This window comes from Gopherus evgoodei, chromosome 5 (genome assembly GCF_007399415.2).
Source record: "Gopherus evgoodei ecotype Sinaloan lineage chromosome 5, rGopEvg1_v1.p, whole genome shotgun sequence".
NCBI classification, from domain to species: domain Eukaryota; kingdom Metazoa; phylum Chordata; order Testudines; family Testudinidae; genus Gopherus; species Gopherus evgoodei.
In genome coordinates, this window is record NC_044326.1 from 27,136,904 (window position 1) to 27,158,882 (window position 21,979).

Consider the following 21,979-nt stretch of genomic DNA (forward strand, 5'->3'; position numbering starts at 1 on the left):
TCTAGCGTTTACAGTGGGTCAACTGGCAGAGCCAGGATTCAGCCCTGAATGTTGTAGAAAGCCAAACTTTATAAAGCTCCATAATTTTGTTTATGCTATATACAAAAAATCTTTAGCACTTTGATTATGTAATTTAGATGGTATCTATCATGTCAGTGGATGCACTTACAATACAGCTGTCCTCCAAAACAATTTAAAAATGGTTTCATCTTATAGGGTACCCATGTCCCTGAAGACTGCTAAAGATAGGCTGTTTTTTCCCCTAAACTTTTACTCAGACTTTAATATTTCCTCAGACATCTCATATCACAGAAGATTTTAGGAAATGATACATTTTAAACTAGGTTTTAATGATTTTTTTGGTGTGGATTGGCTAGTAGTGGTCTGGAGTCAAAAGAAATAATATAACTTTGATGTTATTGCTAATTGCATTAGTATCTAGCAGCCACAGACAATGCAATTTGTTGCCGTAGACAGTGCAACTTGCTTATAACTATGCTCTTCAGATCCATTATTTCCATACAACATTCTGTATATATTGAACATTCTTTCAGTGAGGTTTTTCGTACAGACATTGTAAATTTTTCAAGTTTAGTTTCCAATGCTGAAAAAGAGTTCTTTACACATCCATGAAGTTGCTGAGTTTACTTTGAATATGGGCCAATGAGAATGTATACAATTAGCTCAGTGATTTAAACAATCTTCAGATACAGCTTTTCTCCCCTTCTGATTTGCCTTGATTACAAATGTGATTTGTAAGCAAATTGCCTTCCTTTTTATATGTTGATTAAGTTTTCAACATTAACAGCGCATACAAGAAGTTGCTATTTCTATGCCAAAAAAATATGGCACACAAAATACACTGGACATAGTTTTATATAGTTAGGGCCAAGTTATTGCTGCTCCAGCATGAGTGCACCGGAGAGAAGAAAGTTCAGGAGCTTCTTTCCCTCTACTGAGCCACTCATGTACAGGAGACTGTAAGTGACAAGCAATTTTGTGTTGGGGAGAATTACCCTGTCCCAGATCCCATTTATCCCAGCAGGGCTGCGCTGCGGACAGCACTGGATACACCTGTTGCTGTTGTACAGATGTATCAAGTCCTGATGCCCACCAAGCTCTCCCCACAGTGCCTGGAAAATTATACTTTGCAAAGACCTAATGTCTCCAGGCATTGCTTGAGTCTCTCTCTTTCTGCAGAGGTATAACTGAGGTCTCAGTGTATACATTTTTACATATTTACCTGCAGAGCTTATGGAAAGAATGTAGTTCTTTGTGCGTGTTTAGGACATTTACTCCACCCTGAAAATCTTAAGTTTCAAGGTTAGTCTTTTTAGCAATTACAGAAAGCTGCAGCGTGTACTACTGAAACCTGTCTGGCCCCAACTAAGCTTTAAACTTTCAAAACAAGGTGCGTACCTATGGAACTGCCAATAACCACTGAGTAGATGCAGTTACTGTATACAGGAAGCTAGGATCAAGTTCAAATAAAAGGTCTGGGCACCAGTTCTTAACAACTGATTTTAAAGTAGTTATAATCTACAAAGCTATCTGTTTATCTCTGCGGAGGAGGAAAAGGGTATTATATACCTAATGAGAAAGACCATTTAAGCAGCCTTCTCTCCAGGTAAAAAAAAAATATTGTAACTTTTTCCTCTTCCAGATTAGCTGCTCAGTCTACTGCTGACAGATGAGATCAGCTATGCAGAATTTTAACACCATGTTGCCACTGAAACATATATTGGCTTCTGTCCTCATATTCTGAGTGGAAGTGTTAAAGACTATAAGTTCAAGAATGAGTTCTGTAATTTTATTATGAATTAACCAATATGATAATTTTTCTATTTTCAGTAAATAGATGAAAACTCTCTCATTCTCCACCCACACATAATGTCTTAGTATCTAAAAGCATGCAGGGGCCTAACAGACAGAAGTAAAGAGACAGTCCTGATTTGAAAAGTTTACAACCTTAAGTCCTGATCCTGCAAAGAGTAATGTACGTTTTTAATTTATGCATTATGAGTAATCCAATTGACCTCAATAAGAGAACTCACAATGCACAAAGTATGTTCGTAAGTCTTTTCAGAATCAAGACCTAAATTATACTTTGTGGTTTAAAATCTATTTTGCTTTAATATGCTGAAGCTCCCTCTACCCTCGTTTTCTGTTATCCCAGTCATTGCTCATATTTGTATTTATTTTAGCTCATAGGGTTAATATGACCCTTTCAGTCAATAGCAAATCACTCATGGTATTAGGTCAAATTTTCATTCCAAAATCATGTATAATATACCATTTAATAAGTACCAACTTGCATAGAACAAAGCAAAAATTGAATATGAAATAAGCACCAATAAGATGCTGTTTCTGAACACAGGAAGATAAGATGAATGTCAAAGTTTCAAACTTGTCTTTTATATTCCCAAGCGCTACAGCACAGTCAAGTAGCATAAGAGTACATTAGCTACAGTCCAATAATATAAAACACATATCCAGAGCCCACTGAAGTCAATTAAAAGGTTTCCACTGACTTTTTATTTTTTGGATCAGGCTCTATAAATTAATTAGAGATATTCCTATCTTCTAGAACTGGAAGGTCATTGAGTCTATCCCCCTGCTTTCACTAACAGGACCAAGTACTGATTTTTTTGCCCCAGATCCCTAAGTGGGCCCCTCAAGGACTGAGCTCATAACCCTGAGTTTAGTAAGCCAATGCTCAAACCACTGGGCTAACCCTTTGTCATAAACAGATTGTTAAGGGTTAATGTCTCTTGTATCTGTAAAGGGTTACAAGCAGGGAACGGGACACCTGACCAGAAGATCAATCAGAAGACAAGATACTTTTAAATTTGGGTGGAGGGAAGCTTTTGTGTGTGTTCTTTGTCCATTGTGTGTTCTTCTCTCAGAGGGTCTGAGAGAGACCAGACATTACTACAGGCTCTCTAAGTTTCTTTTCTAATAGTAAGTAAAAACAGACGGTTTAGGTTTTTTGATTGTTTTACTCTATTTGCAAAATTGTGGATCTGGCCGGTTAACTTTTATATGTGTAGTTGCTGGGAATATTTTGATTTGTATTGGTACTGAGGGGAAAGTCTCTTTCTGGTGTCTGTAAGCTATAGGACCCTGTAATATTTACATCTTGAAGTTACAGAGATAATTCTTTACTTTTTCCTTTCTTTTATTAAAAGATTTCTTTTTAGAGAACCTGATTGATTTTTTTCTTGTCTCCCTTGTTTTATTCCAGGGGATTAGTGCTATCAGATCTAAGCTGGTAATTAAGCTTAGAGGATTCAGGTGCTAGTATCTCATTTTCTGAACTCTAAAGTTCAGATCTGAGAAAGAATGCTATGACATGGTTGGCAGCTGAGTGGGATAGATAAGAATCCAAAAGCCAGTAAGATTATTAATTTGCTTCTCTGCTAACTGGTTATAAGCAGAGGGAAGGGGTTTATTTTTTTAAACTGCAGCCAGAGAAATATTTTTTTTCCTTGCTCCATGCTAGCTGGGCATAGGAGGGCTATTAAGGTTTAACGACGGTCGTATGTTAGACACAGTTGCCGTAAGTGGTAAGTAACGCACTCCAGCCAGGACACATTTGTAAATAAAAGAGAGTTTTCTTTTGCTTTTTAACTCTTTCGGGAGAGGCTAGTAAGTTAAAAAGGACTCTGTTGCTAAGCAACCCCAGGAAGCCAACAGAGAACCAGCAGTTCAGGCAGTGAACACCAGAGGGCACCCCAACACAAGAAAACAGGAACCATGACTACCAAGGACCTGAAACAGGAACTGGCAAGACTGGAGGCAGAGAAACAAATCAGAAACACAGACCACAAGCGAGACATGGAAAAGAAACTACAAGAACTAGAAATAAAACAAAAAGAGATGGAGCTGAGAGAATGAGAAGAAAAAATCAAAGAGGAAACCTACAAAAGAGAGCAAGCAGCCATAGAGGCTGCCCACAGGAGGGAGCTGGAACTCCAGAGGGAGACCCACCGGCAGGCCCTGGAATTAGAACAGGCTAAGCAACAGAACACAGCCCACCCTAACAACACTTCGCCAGTTGTTTTTCCACATTCCAAGAAATTCCCCACCTTCAAGGCAGGTGATGACACTGAGGCCTTCTTAGAAAATTTTGAAAGAGCCTGCCTTGGGTACAGCATCTCTGAAGACCAGTAAATGGTAGAATTGAGGCCACTGCTCAGTGGACCCTTAGCAGCGGTGGAGGCTGAAATGCCTAAGGAGAAAATGAACGATTATAAACTTTTTCAAACCAAGGCCAGATACAGAATGGGGATAACACCTGAACATGCCCGTCGGCGGTTCAGAAACCAAAAATGGAAACCGGATGTGTCATTCCCCCGACACACCTACCACATTGCAAAGAATTATGAAGCCTGGATATCAGGAACAAAGGTTAACAATATGGACGAGCTGCATCTCCTGATCCAAATGGAGCAGTTCTTAGATGGTATTCCTTAGGAAATAGAGAGGTACATCCTAGATGGGAAACCCAAAACGGTAATCGAGGCCGGGGAGATTGGAGCCAAATGGATGGATGTGGCAGAAAAGAAAAAAGCTACTGTCAAGGGGAACGAGTACCCTAGAGGGCACACCGACAATAAACCCTCCAACCGAGGGCAGCCAAAGACCCAACCTACAACCCAAGGAAAGCCACAGACACACTATTCTTCCACCTCACCAGTCTCCAGTAACCCACCTCAACCCAGTGACCAGTCAGCTGGAAGATGCTTTAAGTGTAATGAACTGGGACATATAAAGGCCAACTGCCCCAAGAACCCCAACCGAGTGCAGTTCATTACACCACCATCACACCAAAAATCCCCAGGCCCAGATGCCTCTCAAATACCCTTGGAGCGAAGGGAAATTTTGAGCGTGGGCGAAAAGAAGGTTACTGCGTGGAGAGACATGGGGGCACAAGTGTCAGCTATCCACCAATCCTTCGTCGACCCCAAATTCATCAACCCAAAGGCCCAAGTGACAATTTACCCCTTCATGTCACAAGCTGTAGACTTGCCTACAGCTGAACTGCCTGTCCAGTACAAAGTCTGGTCAGGAATGTGGACTTTTGCAGTCTATGACAATTATTCCATCCCCATGCTACTGGGGGAAGATTTGGCCAACCAGGTAAAGAGGGCCAAGAGAGTGGGAATGGTTACACATAGCCAAACCAGGCAAGCTTCCAGACCCATTCCTGTTCCTGAGCCATCCACAGGGGCCCCGTCTGTGTTACAAGAGACCCAGACATAGGTAGTGGACTCGGATCCCATGCCAACAACGGAAACAGCCACAGTGCTTCCAGTCCCAGACCAGGAACTGGAAAAGCAGCCAGCACCAGAACCATTGCCAGCACTGATGACAGTGCTTGCAAACCTGTCTTCAACCCCAATGCCAGAGGGCGCCAGCGAGCCTGAACAGGCAGAAGCAGCAGACAACCACACCCAAGAGGCTCAGCCAGCGCCTGAAATACCCTCTGGTGCACCAGCGGAGAGCGGTTCACCAGCAACGGAAACAACCGCATCACCTACATCGCATCCAGAGGGACCAAGCCCAAGTCCACAGTCTAGGGAAGAACTGGTGTCTCCAGCTTCAAGGGAACAGTTCCAGACTGAGCAGGAAGAAGATGACAGCCTTCAGAAAGCTTGGGCGGTGGCACAGAGTACCCAGCACAGCACAGAGCACCGCCTCTCAGCTCTTCTAATCGATCCCGGTTTGTTGTAGAACAAGGACTTTTATACAAGGAGACTATTTCTGGTGGACACCAGGAAGACTGGCACCCACAAAAACAGTTGGTGGTTCCAACTAAGTACAGGAAAAAGCTCTTAAGCTTAGCCCATGATCATCCCAATGGCCATGCTGGGGTGAACGAACCAAAGACCGGTTGGGGAAGTCCTTCCACTGGGAGGGGATGGGCAAGGACGTTGCCAAGTATGTCCAGTCTTGTGAGGTGTGCCAAAGAGTGGTAAAACCCCAGGACCAGGTCAGGGCCCCTCTCCAGCCACTCCCCATAATTGAGGTCCCATTTCAGCGAGTAGCTGTGGATATTCTGGGTCCTTTCCAAAAAAGACTTCCAGAGGAAAGCAGTACGCACTGACTTTTGTGGACTTTGCTACCCGATGGCCGGAAGCAGTAGCTCTAGGCAACACCAGGGCTAACACTGTGTGCCTGGCCCTAACAGACATTTTTGCCAGGGTAGGTTGGCCCTCCGACATCCTTAAAGATTCAGGATCTAATTTCCTAGCAGGGACCGTGAAAGAACTGTGGGACACTCATGGGGTGAACCACTTGGTTGCCACCCCGTACCACCATCAAACCAATGGCCTGGTGAAAGGTTTAATGGAACTTTGGGGGCCATGATATGTAAATTCATCAATGAACACTCCAATGACTGGGACCTAGTCTTGCAGCAGTTGCTTTTTGCCTATAGGGCTGTACCACATCCCAGTTTAGGGTTTTCACCGTTTGAACTTGTGTATGGTCACGAGTTTAAAGGACCATTACCGTTGGTGAAGCAGCAATGGGAGGGGTTTATGCCTTCTCCAGGGACTAACATTCTGGACTTTGTAAGCAACCTACAAAATACCTACAAAACACCTCCGACACTCGTTAGCCCTTTCTAAAGAAAACCTAAAGGATGCTCAAAAAGAGCAAAAGGCCTGGTATGACAGACCTACCAGAGAGCGTTCATGGGAAGGGCCATTCACGGTCCAAGAGCGCCTGGGAGCTGTTAACTACCTCATAGCCTTTCCCAATTCCTCCCTAAAGCCCAGAGTGTACCATGTTAATTCTCTCAAGCCCTTTTATTCCAGAGACTTACAGGTTTGTCAGTTTACAGTCCAGGGAGGAGATGACGCTGAGTGGCCTGACGGTGTCTACTACAAAGAAAAAAAAAACGGTGGTGTGGAAAAGGTGAACCTCTCAACCACACTGAAACGTCTGCAGCAGCAACAAATCAAGAAGCTGTGCGCTAGCTTCGCCCCATTGTTCTCAGCCACCCCAGGCCTGACTGAACGGGCATACCATTCCATTGACACAGGTAACGCTTACCCCATTAAAACACCACCCTACCGGGTGTCTCCTCATGCCCAAGCTGCTATAGAACGGGAGATCCAGAACATGCTACAGATGGGTATAATCCGCCCATCTACCACTGCATGGGCATCTCCAGTGGTTCTGGTACCCAAACCAAATGGGAAAATACGCTTTTGCGTGGACTACCGTAAGCTAAATGCAGTAACTTGTCCAGACAACTATCCAATGCCACGCACCAATAAGCTATTGAAAAAGCCAGAACGTGCCCAGTTCATCTCTACAATAGACTTAACCAAGGGGTACTGGCAAGTACCGCTAGATGACCCTGCCAAAGAGAGGTCAGCATTCATCACCCATGCAGGTGTGTATGAATTTAATGTGCTTCCTTTCGGGCTGCGAAATGCACCCGCCACCTTCCAGAGGCTGGTAGATGGTCTACTAGCAGGACTGGGCAAATATGCAGTTGCCTACCTTGATAATGTGGCCATTTTTTCTAATTCCTGTCCCAAACACCTAAAACACCTGGAAAAGGTCTTTGAGCGCATCAGGCAGGCTGGACTAACTGTTAAGGCCAAAAAGTGTCAAATAGGCCAAAACAGAGTAACTTACCTGGGACACCAGGTGGGTCGAGGAGCCATAAACCCCCTACAGGCAAGGTGGATGCTATCCAAAAGTGGCCTGTCCCAAAGTCCAAAAAACAGGTCCAATCCTTCTTAGGCTTGGCCGGGTATTACAGGCAATTTGTACCACACTACAGCCAAATCGCTGCCCCACTGACCGACCTGACCGATAAGACCCAGCTGAATGCAGTTAAGTGGACTGATAAGTGTCAAAAGGCTTTTACCCAACTTAAGGCAACGCTCATGTCTAACCCTGTGCTAATGGCCCTGAACTTTGACAAGCCATTCCTAGTAACCACAGATGCATCTGTGCATGGTATAGGAGCAGTTCTCATGCAGGAAAGACCGGATCACAACTTACATTCTGTCGTGTTTCTCAGCAAGAAACTATCTGAGAGGGGAAGTCACTGGTCAGTCAGTGAAAAGGAATGCTACGCCATTGTGTACGCCCTGAAAAAGCTACGCCCATACGTTTGGGGATGGTGGTTCCAGCTATAGACTGCTATAGGCTGCACTAAAGTGGCTTCATACTGCCAAGGGGAACAACAAAAAACTGCTTCGATGAAGTTTAGCTCTCCAAATTTTTTATTTTAAAATTCAATACATTTCAGGTATCAGAGGGGTAGCCGTGTTAGTCTGGATCTGTAAAAGCAGCAAAGAATCCTGTGGCACCTTATAGACTAACAGACGTTTTGGAGCATGAGTTTTCGTGGGTGAATACCCACTTCCTCAGATGCATGTAGTGGAAATTTCCAAGGGCAGGTATATATATGCTAGCAAGCAAGCTAATGATAATGAGGTCAGTTCAATCAGGGAGGATGAGGCCCTGTTCTAGCAGTTGAGGTGTGAAAACCAAGAGAGGAGAAACTGGTTCTGTAGTTGGCAAGCCATTCACAGTCTTTGTTCAATCCTGAGCTGATGGTGTCAAATTTGCAGATGAACTGAAGCTCAGCAGTTTCTCTTTGAAGTCTGGTCCTGAAGTTTTTTTTGCTGCAGGATGACCACCTTAAGGTCTGCTATAGTGTGGCCAGGGAGGTTGAAGTGCTCTCCTACAGGTTTTTGTATATTGCCATTCCTAATGACTGATTTGTGTCCATTTATCCTTTTCCGTAGAGACTGTCCAGTTTGGCCAATGTACATAGCAGAGGGGCATTGCTGGCATATATTACATTGGTGGATGTGCAGGTGAATGAACCGGTGATGGTGTGGCTGATCTGGTTAGGTCCTGTGATGGTGTCGCTGGTGTAGATATGTTGGCAGATTTGGCATCGAGGTTTGTTGCATGGATTGGTTCCTGAGCTAGAGTTATTATGGTGTGGTGTGCAGTTACTGGTGAGAATATGTTTCAGGTTGGCAGGTTGTCTGTGGGCAAGGACTGGCCTGCCACCCAAGGCCTGTGAAAGTGTGGGATCATTGTCCAGGATGGGTTGTAGATCCTTGATGATGCATTGGAGGGGATTTAGCTGGGGACTGTATGTGATGGCCAGTGGAGTCCTGTTGGTTTCTTTCTTGGGTTTGTCTTGCAGTAGGAGGCTTCTGGGTACATGTCTGGCTCTGTTGATCTTTTTCCTTATTTCCTCATGCGGGTATTGTAGTTTTTAGAATGCTTGGTGGAGATTTTGTAGGTGTTGGTCTCTGTCTGAGGGGTTAGAGCAGATGCGGTTGTACCTCAGTGCTTGGCTGTAGACAATGGATTGTGTGATGTGTCCGGGATGGAAGCTGGAGGCATGAAGGTAGGCATTGCGGTCGGTAGGTTTTCGATATAGGGTGGTGTTAATGTGACCATCACTTATTTGCACCGTGGTGTCTAGAAAGTGGATCTCCTGTGTAGATTGGTCCAGGCTGAGGTTGATGGTGGGGTGGAAGCTGTTGAAATCGTGGTGGAATTTTTCCAGAGTCTCCTTCCCATGGGTCCAGATGATGAAGATGTCATCAATGTAGCATAGGTAGAGAAGGGGCATGAATGGACAAGAGCTGAGGAAGCGTTGTTCCAGGTCGGCCATAAAGATATTGGCATATTGTGGGGCCATGCGGGTGCCACTGATCTGGAGATATATATTGTCATCAAATTTGAAATAGTTGTGTGTAAGTATAAAGGCACAGAGCTCAGCAGCCAGTTGTGCTGTGGCATCATCAGGGACAGTGTTCCTGACAGCTTGTATTCCATCTGTGTGTGGGATGTTTGTGTAGAGAGCCTCTACATCCATGGTGGCTAGGATGGTGTTTTCTGAGAGGTGACCAATGCATTGTAGTTTCCTCAGGAAATCAGTGGTGTCACGGAGATAGCTGGGAGTGCTGGTGGCATAGGGTCTGAGTAGAGAGTCCGTATATCCAGACAGTCCTTCAGTGAGAGTGCCAATGCCCGAGATGATGGGGCGTCCAGGATTTCCGGGTTTGTGGATCTTGGGTAGTAGATAGAATAACCCTGGTCGGGGCTTTAGGGATATGTTGATTTCTTCTGGTGTTAGTGTAGGGAGTGTCCTGAGTAGATGCTGTAGTTTCTTAGTGTATTCCTCAGTGGGATCTGAGGGAAGTGGCCTGTAGAATTTGGTATTGGAGAGTTTTCTGGCAGCCTCCTTTTGGTAGTCAGACCTGTTCATGATGACAACGGCACCTCCTTTATCAGCCTCTTTGATGATAATGTCAGGGTGGTTTCTGAGGCTGTGGATGGCATTGCGTTCTGCACGACTTAGGTTGTGAGGCAAGCAATGTTGTTGTTCCACGATTTCTGCCTGTGCACGCCTCCGGAAGCATTCAATGTATAGGTCCAGACTGTCATTTCGACCCTCAGGAGGAGTCCATGTGGAGTTCTTCTTGTGCTGTTGGTGGGAGGGCACCTGTGTATCAGTGCACTGTTCAGTGTTGTCCTGGAAGTATTCTTTGAGTCGGAGACGGCGAAAGTAGGCTTCCAGATTGCCACAGAACTGTATCATGTTGGTGGGGGTGGCAGGGCAGAAAGAGAGTCCCCGAGATAGGACAGACTTTTCTTCTGGGCTGAGTGTGTAGTTGAATAGATTGACCATATTGCTGGGTGGGTTAAGGGTACCATGCTTGTGGCCCCATGTGGCAGGTAGGAATTTAGACAGCTTTAGACAGTGAGGTTTCCCCACTGTCTGCAATTTGGGGGGGCGTGTTATAAACAGATAGTTAAGGGTTAATGTCTCTTTTACCTGTGAAGGGTTAACAAACAGGGACCCCAAACACCTGACCAGACGACCAATCAGAAGACAAGATACTTTCAAATCTCATGGGAGGGAAGCCTCTGTTTGTGGGTTTTGGGTTTGGCTTTGTTCTCTCTGGGTCCTGGACGGGACTAGAGGTGCAGCTAGGTTTCTGCTAATCTCCCTGCTACAGTCTCTTATCTATTCAGAATTGTGAGTAAGAAAAGGTGGTCATAGTCTTTTAATTTGTTTTTTTTTCATTTACATATGTGTACTTGCTGGAAGTAGCTTAAATTGTGTTTCTGCTGGAGAAAGTTTCTTTCTAGTGTTTATAAGTTCAAAGATCCTGTAACTGTTTACCATCTAAAGTGCAGAGATAAACCTTTTACTTTTTTCTTTCTTTTTTATTAAAAGTTTTGCTTTTTAAGACCTGTTTAATTTTTTTCTCCTAGTTAAGGTTCAAGGGAATTCGTGGGGAGAAGGGAAGGATAATTTTTCTCTTTGTGTTATATACACGCAGCTTGTATTGCCTCTGGGTGAGGGGGAAGGTAACACTGCTCTCGGTGTGGTGATTCAAAAAGTTGAATCAGGCGATCTCCTAGTGTTCCCAGGGCGGGAAGGAGCTGGGAGGAAGAAGGGAGGAGGGAGGGAATGGCTTATTTCCCTTTGTTGTGAGACTCAAGGAATCTGGGTCTTGGGGTCCCCTGGGAAGGTTTCGGGGGGACCAGAGGGTATCAGGCCCTAAAAATTCCTGATTGGTGGCAGCCTATCAGATCTAAGCTGGTAATTAAGCTTAGGGGAATTCATGCTAGTACCCATATTTTGGATGCTAAGGTCCAGAATTGGGAATTATACTTAACAGACACACACTGGGATAGGGCACGGTCTCCCTGGGCGCTCACCCCGCCATAGGCACACACTGGGGCAGTGCACAGTCTCCCTGGGCGCTCACCCCGCCATAGACACACACTGGGGCAGTGCAGGGGCTCATCCCATAGACACACACTGGGGCAGTGCAGGGGCTCCCTGGGGGCTCAGCCCCCCCCATAGACACACACTGGGGTAGTGCAGGGTCTCCCTGGGGGCTCACCCCCACAAACACACACACTGGGGCAATGCAGGGTCTCCCTAGGGGCTCACCCCCCGATAGACACACACTGGGGCAGTGCAGGGGCACCCTGGGCGGGGGTCTCAGCTGGGACTTGGGCTGGCGCTGGGTTCTCTCGCCTGGCGCTGCGCCGGGGCCGGCCGGATAAGGCGGCGGAACGCCGCACGGCGGGCCAGGTTGTGCGCGGAGGACTGTGCGGAGGGACTCGGGGCCGGCCGGGGTGTCTGGCTGGCGGTCGGTGAGAGCGGGCCGGGCCGGCGGCGGCGGGAGCGGGGCGCCATGGCCGTGGACATCACGCTGCTGTTCAGAGCCAGCGTGAAGACGGTGAAGACTCGGAACAAGGCCCTGGGGGTCGCGGCCGGCGAGAGCCCCAGGGATGAGCTGCTCAAGCGGGGCAGCCAGCGGCCCAAGAGCGACTTCTCCTGCCGGGCCCGCGAGGTGGTGAGTGCGGGGGCCGGCGTAGGGCCTGCACGGGGAGGGGACCCTGGAGTCCGGGGAGGAAGATGGTTATGGGGGTAATAGTAGTAACAGCCAACAGCCCCGTCTGCACAGGGGCCTCTCCCCGAACCCCCGGCCAGCCCCTCTCCGCAGCTACAGGTGACCCGCAGATTAGTGCCGGCCAGAGTGATGGGGGGGAGGGGGTGTCTCTCCTCTTCTCCCCCTTTCACTTCGTGCACTTGGCAACCCTCCAGGCACTGATCTCTTTTCCCTTTATAGCCCCTTCGCCCTGCCAGCTGCGGTGCCCATGGAGTCCGTCGGTGGCTCTGCGTGGCTGCAAGGCGCTGTCCTCGCCTCGCGGCTCAGATTGCAGGATGAGGGTTTTAGGAGGAGGCTTTTAAAAGATTCAGTTCCCACAAAGACCCAGGTGCTGGCCGGGCACTTCTGAAAAATCTGCCCAGTGGTCGTTTATTTTCTGTTGTTTGTGTGCAACTTTCACGCAAGAAAACGAGAGAAAGAAAACATTAGAATAAATAAAATAATAGTAAACAATATGATTGTAAAACTCTCAGCGTTTGGTGTGGGGACCCAGGAGAACCTAAAACTACTCTCAAGGCTTTTAAAAAAAAAAAAAGACTAGTTTTCAGGTTGACATTATCCCTTTTAAACTAATCCCTCTCCCAAGTGAGTTGGCAGATCCTTAGTAAGACATGCATATTGCTCATAATAATGACGCGTAGTCTTTGGTGATGTTATATAGCCTCTAGTCTATACTAGAGTCTATACTCATTAGTAGTCTATACTCATTGGTGCTGATTCTGTTGTCTGCAAGGACCAGAATTTCCAAAGACAGAGTCATCTCCTTTTCTGTAGGCCCTACTCTGGCAAACATTTATGCATAAGTGTAAATTTATTAATATGAATAATGGCATAGGCGTTACTGAAGAACTACACGTAAGTAGTTCTAGTATGTGCCTAGTTACCGGCAGTTTTTCAGAATTGGGGCCATACACACTATCATGGGGGGAGGGATAGCTTAGTGGTTTGAGCATTGGCCTGCTAAACCCAGGGTTGTGAGTTCAATCCTTGAGGGGGCCCTTTGGGGATTTAGTTGGGAATTGGTCCTGCTTTGAGCAGGGGGTTGGACTAGATGATCTTCTGAGGTCCCTTCCAACCCTAATAATCTATGATTCTATATGATTCTCGACCACTACTCACGCATATCTGGGTTGCAGATTTATGTATAGTGTATGTTCTGTGTGCAGATAAATGTTACACCCCATACAGGTATAGTGTTATAACCATGTGATAAATTGTATTCACCATGAACCGTTTGACAGCCATACCTGCCTTCTGTTCATTAATCTCCCTCTTTGGGATTTAGTCTGTCATTCCAACCATCTGAACAGCTGTAGTGAAGTGCCACTTTTTAAAATCAACAAACAGAGGAATGTTTGTTTCTGGAGTTGTGCTTTTTAAAAAATAAATTTAATAGGCTAAATTCAATCTTGGTTTAAATATTGAAGTCAGTGGAGTTGTACCTACATGCACTAGAGCTGGAGTGACCTGATATATATAAATTAAATATATAACCTGCAATTATTGGAAACAAAAATATGTATATTAGAGAGAAAATGTATTGTTAAGAAATGAAAATTTTGTGATGCTTTTGCTGGAAGATATCCACAGAGTTGCACTTTTTGGCATGTCACAGGAATATTTTACTTTTGACAATATCAGTGATTTACAGAAGCATGGATTTAGAGGTGGGAGTGAGAAAGTCTCTGAAATAAATATTTTTGTAAAAAATAGTAGTGATCTTTCTATCCAGTTATTTATAAACCAAGATTTTACGGTCTAGTATAGGTGGTAATATTCTTAAATTAAAATCCCATTTAAAGACACTTTTGTTAGTTTTAAGATAATTCATAAAATTGTGGTGGTAATTTGACTTCATCAAAACTAGAAGGTTGTCTCCAGGAACACTCTCATCTTAAACCACTTAAAACTGTAGTAATAAGCACCAGAAAACTTCATGTTCCAGGGTTCTGGGCAATAGCATGAGTGCTGCCTAGGCAAGTGGAAGTGTCCTTGTTTGGCAGGCAGGAAACTTGACAACAGGGTTGACTGGTAGTGGGTGACACCTTGGAGATCGTCATTCTCCATGGTCTTTCCAAACTCCTCCCAAACCCAAGCTTTCGCTTCAATGACCACTATAGCCGCAGCACTCTCGCCAGGGTGAAGGTTGGGTCTGATGCAAGAATGGCAGCAAGAGAGAGAGACCATGATGGACTGGCCTTCCGCAGTGGAAACTGGCTTTAAATTTTTTCTTTTTATTTTGGGTTTTATGTTTGCAACAAAAATTTAATTTGTGCATAATTTTAAGTATATATTTTTATTTTTTGTGCTATCACACATTTTCAGTTAAAGATAAAAAGGCCTTTATTAGGTTTATTTTTAAATTGTAAATGGCTCATCCCTCAGCCGAATGAGTTGTTATCCCTATGGCATAACTTGCCAGCTACGGGGCATCAAAAATCTTGAAAATCCACACTGATCAGTTACACTGTTCAAAGAAAAAGCATATTAATATTTTGCAAAATGATTTTGTTGGGGTGCTTTCTAAAATGCTTGTTAAATTATGAATTTAAACTGTACTGAAACAGTGCAATTTCTGGGAATGAGAGGATTTTCTCAGGAGTTTATACTTGAATATGCAGAAATAGCTGTTCCCTTACATACTTGAATTAAAAAAGGTACTGGAACTCAAACCTTCAATTGACTGAAGCAGTCACTAAATTGAAATGGACATTAGTCTCGGCTCCTGTATTGGTTCAGCCTGACTATTCACAATCATTTGTGTTAGAACAAGATTCTACAGAAAAAACACTGGCAGCTGCCTTGGGTCAGCACAGGAATTCAATTGTCTATTGGAGCCCAATTGTTTATGCATCTCAAGTATTAACTGCAGTAGAACAGAAATATTCTTAGTGTAAATAACATATGGTGGCTACATTTTGGACCGTTAAGCATTTTGCTTATATTGCCTTCCATAGATTCATAGGACTGGAAGGGACCTTGAGAGGTCATCTAGTCCAGTCCCCTGCACTCATGGCAGGACTAAGTATTATCTAGACCATCCCTGACAGGTGTTTGTCTAACTTGCTCTTAAAAATCTCCAATGATGGATATTCCATAACCTCCCTAGGCAATTTATTCCAGTGCTTAACCACCCTGACAGGAAGTTTTTCCTAATGTCCAACCTAAATCTCCCATACTGTAATTTAAGCTCATTGCTCCTTGTCCTATCTTCAGAGGTTAAGAACAACAATTTTTCTCCCTCCTCCTTGTAACAACCTTTTATGTACTTGAAACCTATTATCATATCCCCTTTATCTTCTCTTTTCCAGACTAAACAAACCCAATTTTTTCAATCTTCCCTGATAAGTCATGTTTTCTAGACCTTTAATCATTTTTGTTGCTCTTCTTCGGACTTTCTCCAGTTTGTCCACATGTTTCCTGAAATGCGGCCCTCAGAACTGGACACAATACTCCAACTGAGGCCTAATCAGTGTGGAATAGAGCGGAAGAATTACTTCTCATGCCTTGCTTACAACACTCTTGCTAATACATCCCAGAATAAGGTTTGCTTTTTTTGCAACAGTGTTACACTGTTGATTTATATTTAGCTTGTGATCCACAATGACCTCCAGATCTCTTTCCGCAGTACTCCTTCCTAGGCAGTCATTTCCCATTTTGTATGTGTGCAACTGATTGTTCCTTCCTAAATGGAGCACTTTGCATTTGTTCTTGTTGAATTTCATCCTATTTACTTTAGACCATTTCTGCAGTTTGTCGAAGTCATTTTGAATTTTAATCCTATCCTTCAAATCACTTGTAACCCCTCCCAGCTTGGTATCGTCCACAAACTTTATAAGTGACCTCTTTGTGCCATTATTTAACAGAACCGGACCCAGAACTGATCTCTGTGGGACTCCACTTGTTATGCCCTTCCAGCATGACTGTGAACCACTGATTATCAATACCCCACACACCCTAGTACAATTCTTATTTCCCTTATTAAGGGAAACCCCAAAAAGGATTAATCGGTTAATTAATCACAGTAATGATTAAAACTGGAAATTAGAGTAGAGCTAAGGAAATAATGTATGTACCCATTACACTGCATACATTCAGAAACATTCAAGAAACTTTAAGAGATATCCAAATGAGGAAGATGCCTAGCCTCATCACCAGTGAATATTTGCTGGATTGGTATAGGAATGAAACACAATTGCTCACAGAGATTGTTGCCACAGCTAGGTTTCCCGGGATATCAGTGTTACCAATTTACAGAACATTTGCAGGTTTGTATTTCGCTTTCCTTCCAATAATTGAAAAGAAGGATGTTTATGAGAAAATAGTATATGTTCACTTTGTAGGAGTCCTTGAAGACTCCATTTTTAAGGGAAGTGTCAAGGTCTCCCAGATACTAGAAAGACACATGGAAGATGGGAAACACCAGTGTTCCCTCTAATTTTTTACGTCCATGTGTGGAATGAATTTTGTTATGTGAGACACACATAACAAAATTCATGTGATGGGGGTATTTTCAGTTTACATGATTTAATGATTTTTTTTTTTAAAGAATTGCCATAATGGGCCAATGTACACATCAAAAATATGCTAGACTGCTTTATACAGGTACTGAGTAAGGAGGAAAAGAAAAGTTCCCGATCTCAGCAGTTTAGTGTCTGAAATTACACTTAAGTACAAATCCATAACAAATGACGGTGTATATGCATGTCTAACAAAGCTTTTAACAACCAACCCACCTGCCTTCCCTGATATATTGACGTTGGTAAAAAGTTCTCGTTGTCCTGTAGCATTGGAGTGATGATAGTTTTTCCATAACATTTAAAAACCAAAAACAAAATCCAGCATACAGCAAAGCAGTCTCTTGGACTTGTTATAGGTAAAACCAAATGGCCCAAATGGTATTAAAACATCTACATCAGACTATTCTTTATTGATTTGAAGGAGGTCTAAGAACAACATATGTGGACACAGTCACAGTATGTAATCAGCAGCAACAACAGGCGGAAATAGAACACTTCTAGTCTAGCTAACTGGATCTAGATTTCAAACAAGATAGCTGTTACCCATATATTACAATAGTTTAATAATGTTTGCAGGGTTGTTGCAGCCATGTTAGTCCCAGGATATAGGAGAGAGAAGGTGAGTGAGATAAGATGTTTTATTGGACCAACTTCTGTGGTGGATGAGACAGAAGCCTGGTCTGTATGCTAGGAAAATTAGGTTGTTTACTAAAGGAAGCTACTGATACCATAGCATCATGAGTTCCTTAACACTTAACGTATGTTAATACAGTACTATATTTGCTAAAAGTTCAGGCTTGATGTAGGATATAATAATTGAAGAGGCCTAATCCTGAAAACCCCTGCTCATGAGACTAATTTCATTTAAATCTATGAGAAAATTGAGATGACATCAGAACTGAGTCTGTTTCATCACAGTTAATTAGTTATTCTGTGATGAAATGCACCATAAGAACTAGAGCTATGAAATCTCATCAGAAAGAGACTATGGGACAACAAATACTACCAAAAATGTCAGAACTGAAGTTGTTAGAATCCTTTATATAATATATATACTCTTAAAGAGATTTACTGTTCAGTTTATAGACTTGACTCTAATGGTTACCTAATAATTCCCAAAAGAGAACATATGCCTGCAAATGTATTATATAGTATTCTTGGTATTGCCAATTATACTCTTTAGTAGAAATTAATTAATATGACCAATTTTGGACTACAAGTTATTTTTAGTTCACTTTTTTAAACTGTCGGTAATGAGCTAGAGTCTAATAAATTGGGCTCATAGCTGAGGTCATTAGGAAAAAAACAGATTTATTTTTCCCTCTTCTAACTATTAAAAAGTTCATAACATATTTTTTGATAATGCTGTGTTTTGTACAGTACTTGCACACAACCTTTTATCTTTTGAGTGATTCCAAATTGTACATTTTTTTCAGCACTATTTAAATGCATCTCTTTCCAGCATGAATGTCAGATTCTGCTTCATAACTGAGGTTGAAAGTGGTATCTGATTTATTATCAGCCTGATTCTTTTTTATTTTTCAACCTTCCCATTGCATTCCCTCCGTCCTTCTTAGAGAAGAATTTTGTCCTAAAAGATTGAGGGAAGCTATGAAGATCATATTAAAAGTGCTGAGGAAGAAAGAGTGAAAAGCAGTAAGAGAAAATAATATAGGAAATATATTAAAATGATTTCAGAGTACAATAAAAAGCTTTCATTCAATCAGCTGATGGTCCCCATGTGACTGTTTCTGGTTTCAGCCAAATTCATTTAAGAAATAGTGGTGAGTATGCATGGTCAGTCTTTGGAGGATGTAGTTATGAGTGTCCTTATTTTTGGGATCTCTTAAAAATGTCAGTTCAAAGTCAGCTACCTTTAAAAAAAGAAAAGAAAAGTAAACTCCTAACCCCATAAGTTGTTTTCTCAATATAAAGTAAATGACAGGGCTGAAAATTAGGGTGATCCCCCCCACCCCCCCCGAGTTGCTAGTTATTTTTGCCAGTGTGGCTGATCAACCGTCCCGTGGCAGTGAAGCATCCAAAAGTATTCCAAGTCTGCCACTCAGTATTCTGAGGGCATATGCCCTCTGTGGTGGAGGATATCCATTCCTCCCCATCCCCTCATTTTAGTCTTCCAGGGCCAACTTTGATACCCCTGGGTCACTGATTTTTTTTTATATTTTTTGGATGAGGGGGCGAGTGGATTTTTTTTTTTTACTGGGTTTTAACTGTGGGAGGAACTCTCTAGGATTCTGTTGGCGGAGTTAGAGCCACTGTAAACTCTTTTCAGCTGCTGGCTAGCGGTTGAATTGGCTTCTCCTCTGACTTGCGGACTTGACATCTTGCCACAAGTACAGGATAAGTTCAGTGGAGGCCCAGTTACAGGCTTCTAGCACATTGTGGATTGGGGAAGAAGGGAGGATTTGGCCTCTTGCTGTCCTTGGAAGCAGGCATGACTTGTGGCAGGGGATGAACCCCAGGAAAGGGAGAAACAGGAGACTGGGGAGAGAGCCTCAGAGGGAGCAGAAGGGGAGTGAACTTAAATGGAGGAACAGAGTGATAGGGAAAGACAGGCACAGAGAGAGAGAGAGGGGAGGACTGGAGAGAAGGTAGAATACTGAGTGAGATCCAGGGAGCTAGAGAGAACAGAAGAGGAGGAGAGACAATTGAACACACAGAGTAGGGAGATGGACACAACAAATAGGACAAATGAGAGAAAGAAAATGAGGGAGAAAACAGAAAATGGTGTAGAGAGTGATAGAATGGATCTGAAATGAGAGGAAAGAAAAAGGGAATGAAGAAGGAGAAGCAAGGAAAAAACTTAAGAAAACTTTTAGGTCAGTGAATTCTGTTTGTTATGCTTTATTTTTTATTATTCTGGCAGATGTTATGTATCTCTAAATTTTGGGAGTAGGATGGACTGACCATTTTGACCACTTCTGTTATGTTCATATTGTTGGCAATTTGGATTCTGCAGTTAAAGAACTCATGAAAAAGACAAAAATAAAATTTGAAATTTAGCCGAGCAAACAGAAAACCTGCTTCATTCTTTGGAGATTTGTCCACTGAAGAGTTTTTTCCCCCAGATCTTGCTTGCTTTGGGAATACCTCGGCTCTTTTTCTTCTTCAGGAGAGATCTGAAGATTATCATTTCTCTCTTTTCTTATTTTAAATAAGTTGGGGAGGGGAGCTCGGCCTGTACTTTTATAGATGCGTATAGCATATGTCCCACGTTTTAGTTTTATACTATGTTGATGTAAAAAAAATCATGATGAGGCAGGAAGGGATACCCTATTTGTCTTGGGCATTTGAGAATGCTGTTCACCATAGAATCTGTTGAATACAGAGGCAGCCCGAAGCTGTTTCCTTCCTCTGACTAACATACTTTCAGAGAGATCATAGATCTTAGGAACTTTGTGCTGTGAAACTTTTACCATATTATCAGAAATACAATTGTGCTAGTGTAGTTTAGGACTGTAACAGTGATTATACATTTAAATTTTGTCAGAAACAAAATGGTTTTTGGTTGTCAAATTGTCTCTCTCAATACAGGTACAAAGACACGTGAATAGGAAGTACTTAAGATGTGGGCATTCAAACTGAAAAACCAAAGAACTGTATTATGTAAACAAATAGTAATAAATATTTGCTGTCAATATGTGCTCAGGTAACATTTATGCTGCAGTATCTTTGGAATTGCTTTTATCACCATAATTATATGCTAGGGTGAAATTTCAATGTCAAGCTGTTTCCTTGTATTTTTTGGCATCTAATGGATTAAAATTCTTTTTGTTTCAGCATTGATGAAGAGATATTGTATGTTAGTAAAATATTGTATAATGTTCTTTGTCTTGTGATCTCCATGCCAGTACACCTGTAAAATGTTTTTCAAGGTGGAGAATAAATAGATCAAGGATTGGAATTACATCTTTAGCAGTTAGAACAATTAAAGGGTAAAATTGTGGGTTGGGGGGGTTGCCAACAATTTTTGAAAAATGTTTCTAATAACTAAAATATTACAGTTTAAAATAATTGCTTAGCATGATAATAGGGGCTACTTTACTGAAAACATAAGTTTTCCTGGTTTCAGGGCAGTGGGGACAAACCTTTCTGTCTGCAGAAAATAACACTTTATAGTTGTCAGGTGCCAACCTTTCCGGTGTTTGTTTTCACTTTCTCACCCTTTCATTCTGACTCGGCTTCCATCTTTCCCTTTGTTTAGGGGCAGGGAGGGATAGCAGTACAAATGCATGTACCTCATGTACTCAAGTTTAAGTTTCTGCCTTCTGTTCTGTTTATGCAAATATTTTATCTCACATCTTTGAAAAAACAAATACATTTAAAGGTAATCCATCCCCCTCCTAAGTATTGTTTTCCTCGTAAGTAAAGTCCTCATGATGAAGCCCACAATGGATGAAATTTTAAAAAATGTTTTCACCCGGTTATCTATTTTTAATATATACTAAGGTGTCTTGGAGGCCATATAAGTGCTTAGATGTAGATAAATATGAAAAAATGAACTTGTGCAGAATCACCACTTGAATCCCATCTTTCAGGTATTTCCTTGTTTGGTTGACTGTTTTTTTTTCTCCTGGGGTGTTGTGGATTTAATCTGATTCTGGTATGTGGCGTGACCTGTGAAGGGAGGCTTGGGCTCAAACCAGGGACACAGCCTAGGCTTAGTGTGCAGTGTAGCCATATCCCCCAGAAACTCTGAGAAAAAGCATATCAGTTAATCAGACAGATTCACGAAGATTAAGAGCAAAAGTCTTAATGTTTTGTGGTCACTAAAGAGTTGAAACTCTGATGTAGAAGGCTTTGAGCTGGCTGCAAACTGAATTTCACTACTGTAAAAAAAATTTCAAAGTTTTGGAAATTTTGTTATCCTGAAGCAGGCTGAAAAGCCAAACCCTGGCCATTTTTTGTGGAAGTGAAATTCTGCAATATTTCATTTTGGAAATACTGAAATATTTCCACTGTGGGAAT

The 21,979-nt window shown here is 42.7% G+C and overlaps 1 protein-coding gene across 5 annotated transcripts in view; it reads left to right on the forward strand.

The window, feature by feature from the left end:
* The first annotated feature begins 12,146 nt into the window (after positions 1-12,146).
* STX18 (syntaxin 18) overlaps positions 12,147-21,979 on the forward strand; it is a 119,419-nt gene continuing 109,586 nt past the window's right edge. For 3 of the 5 annotated variants that reach the window (XM_030563612.1, XM_030563610.1, XM_030563611.1), the window contains exon 1: positions 12,147-12,377. In XM_030563612.1, coding sequence (XP_030419472.1) covers positions 12,216-12,377 — 162 coding nt within the window. In that variant the 5' untranslated portion in view covers positions 12,147-12,215. The remainder of the gene's footprint in view (positions 12,378-21,979) is intronic. The other 2 variants (XM_030563613.1, XM_030563614.1) reach the window with 2 other exon arrangements.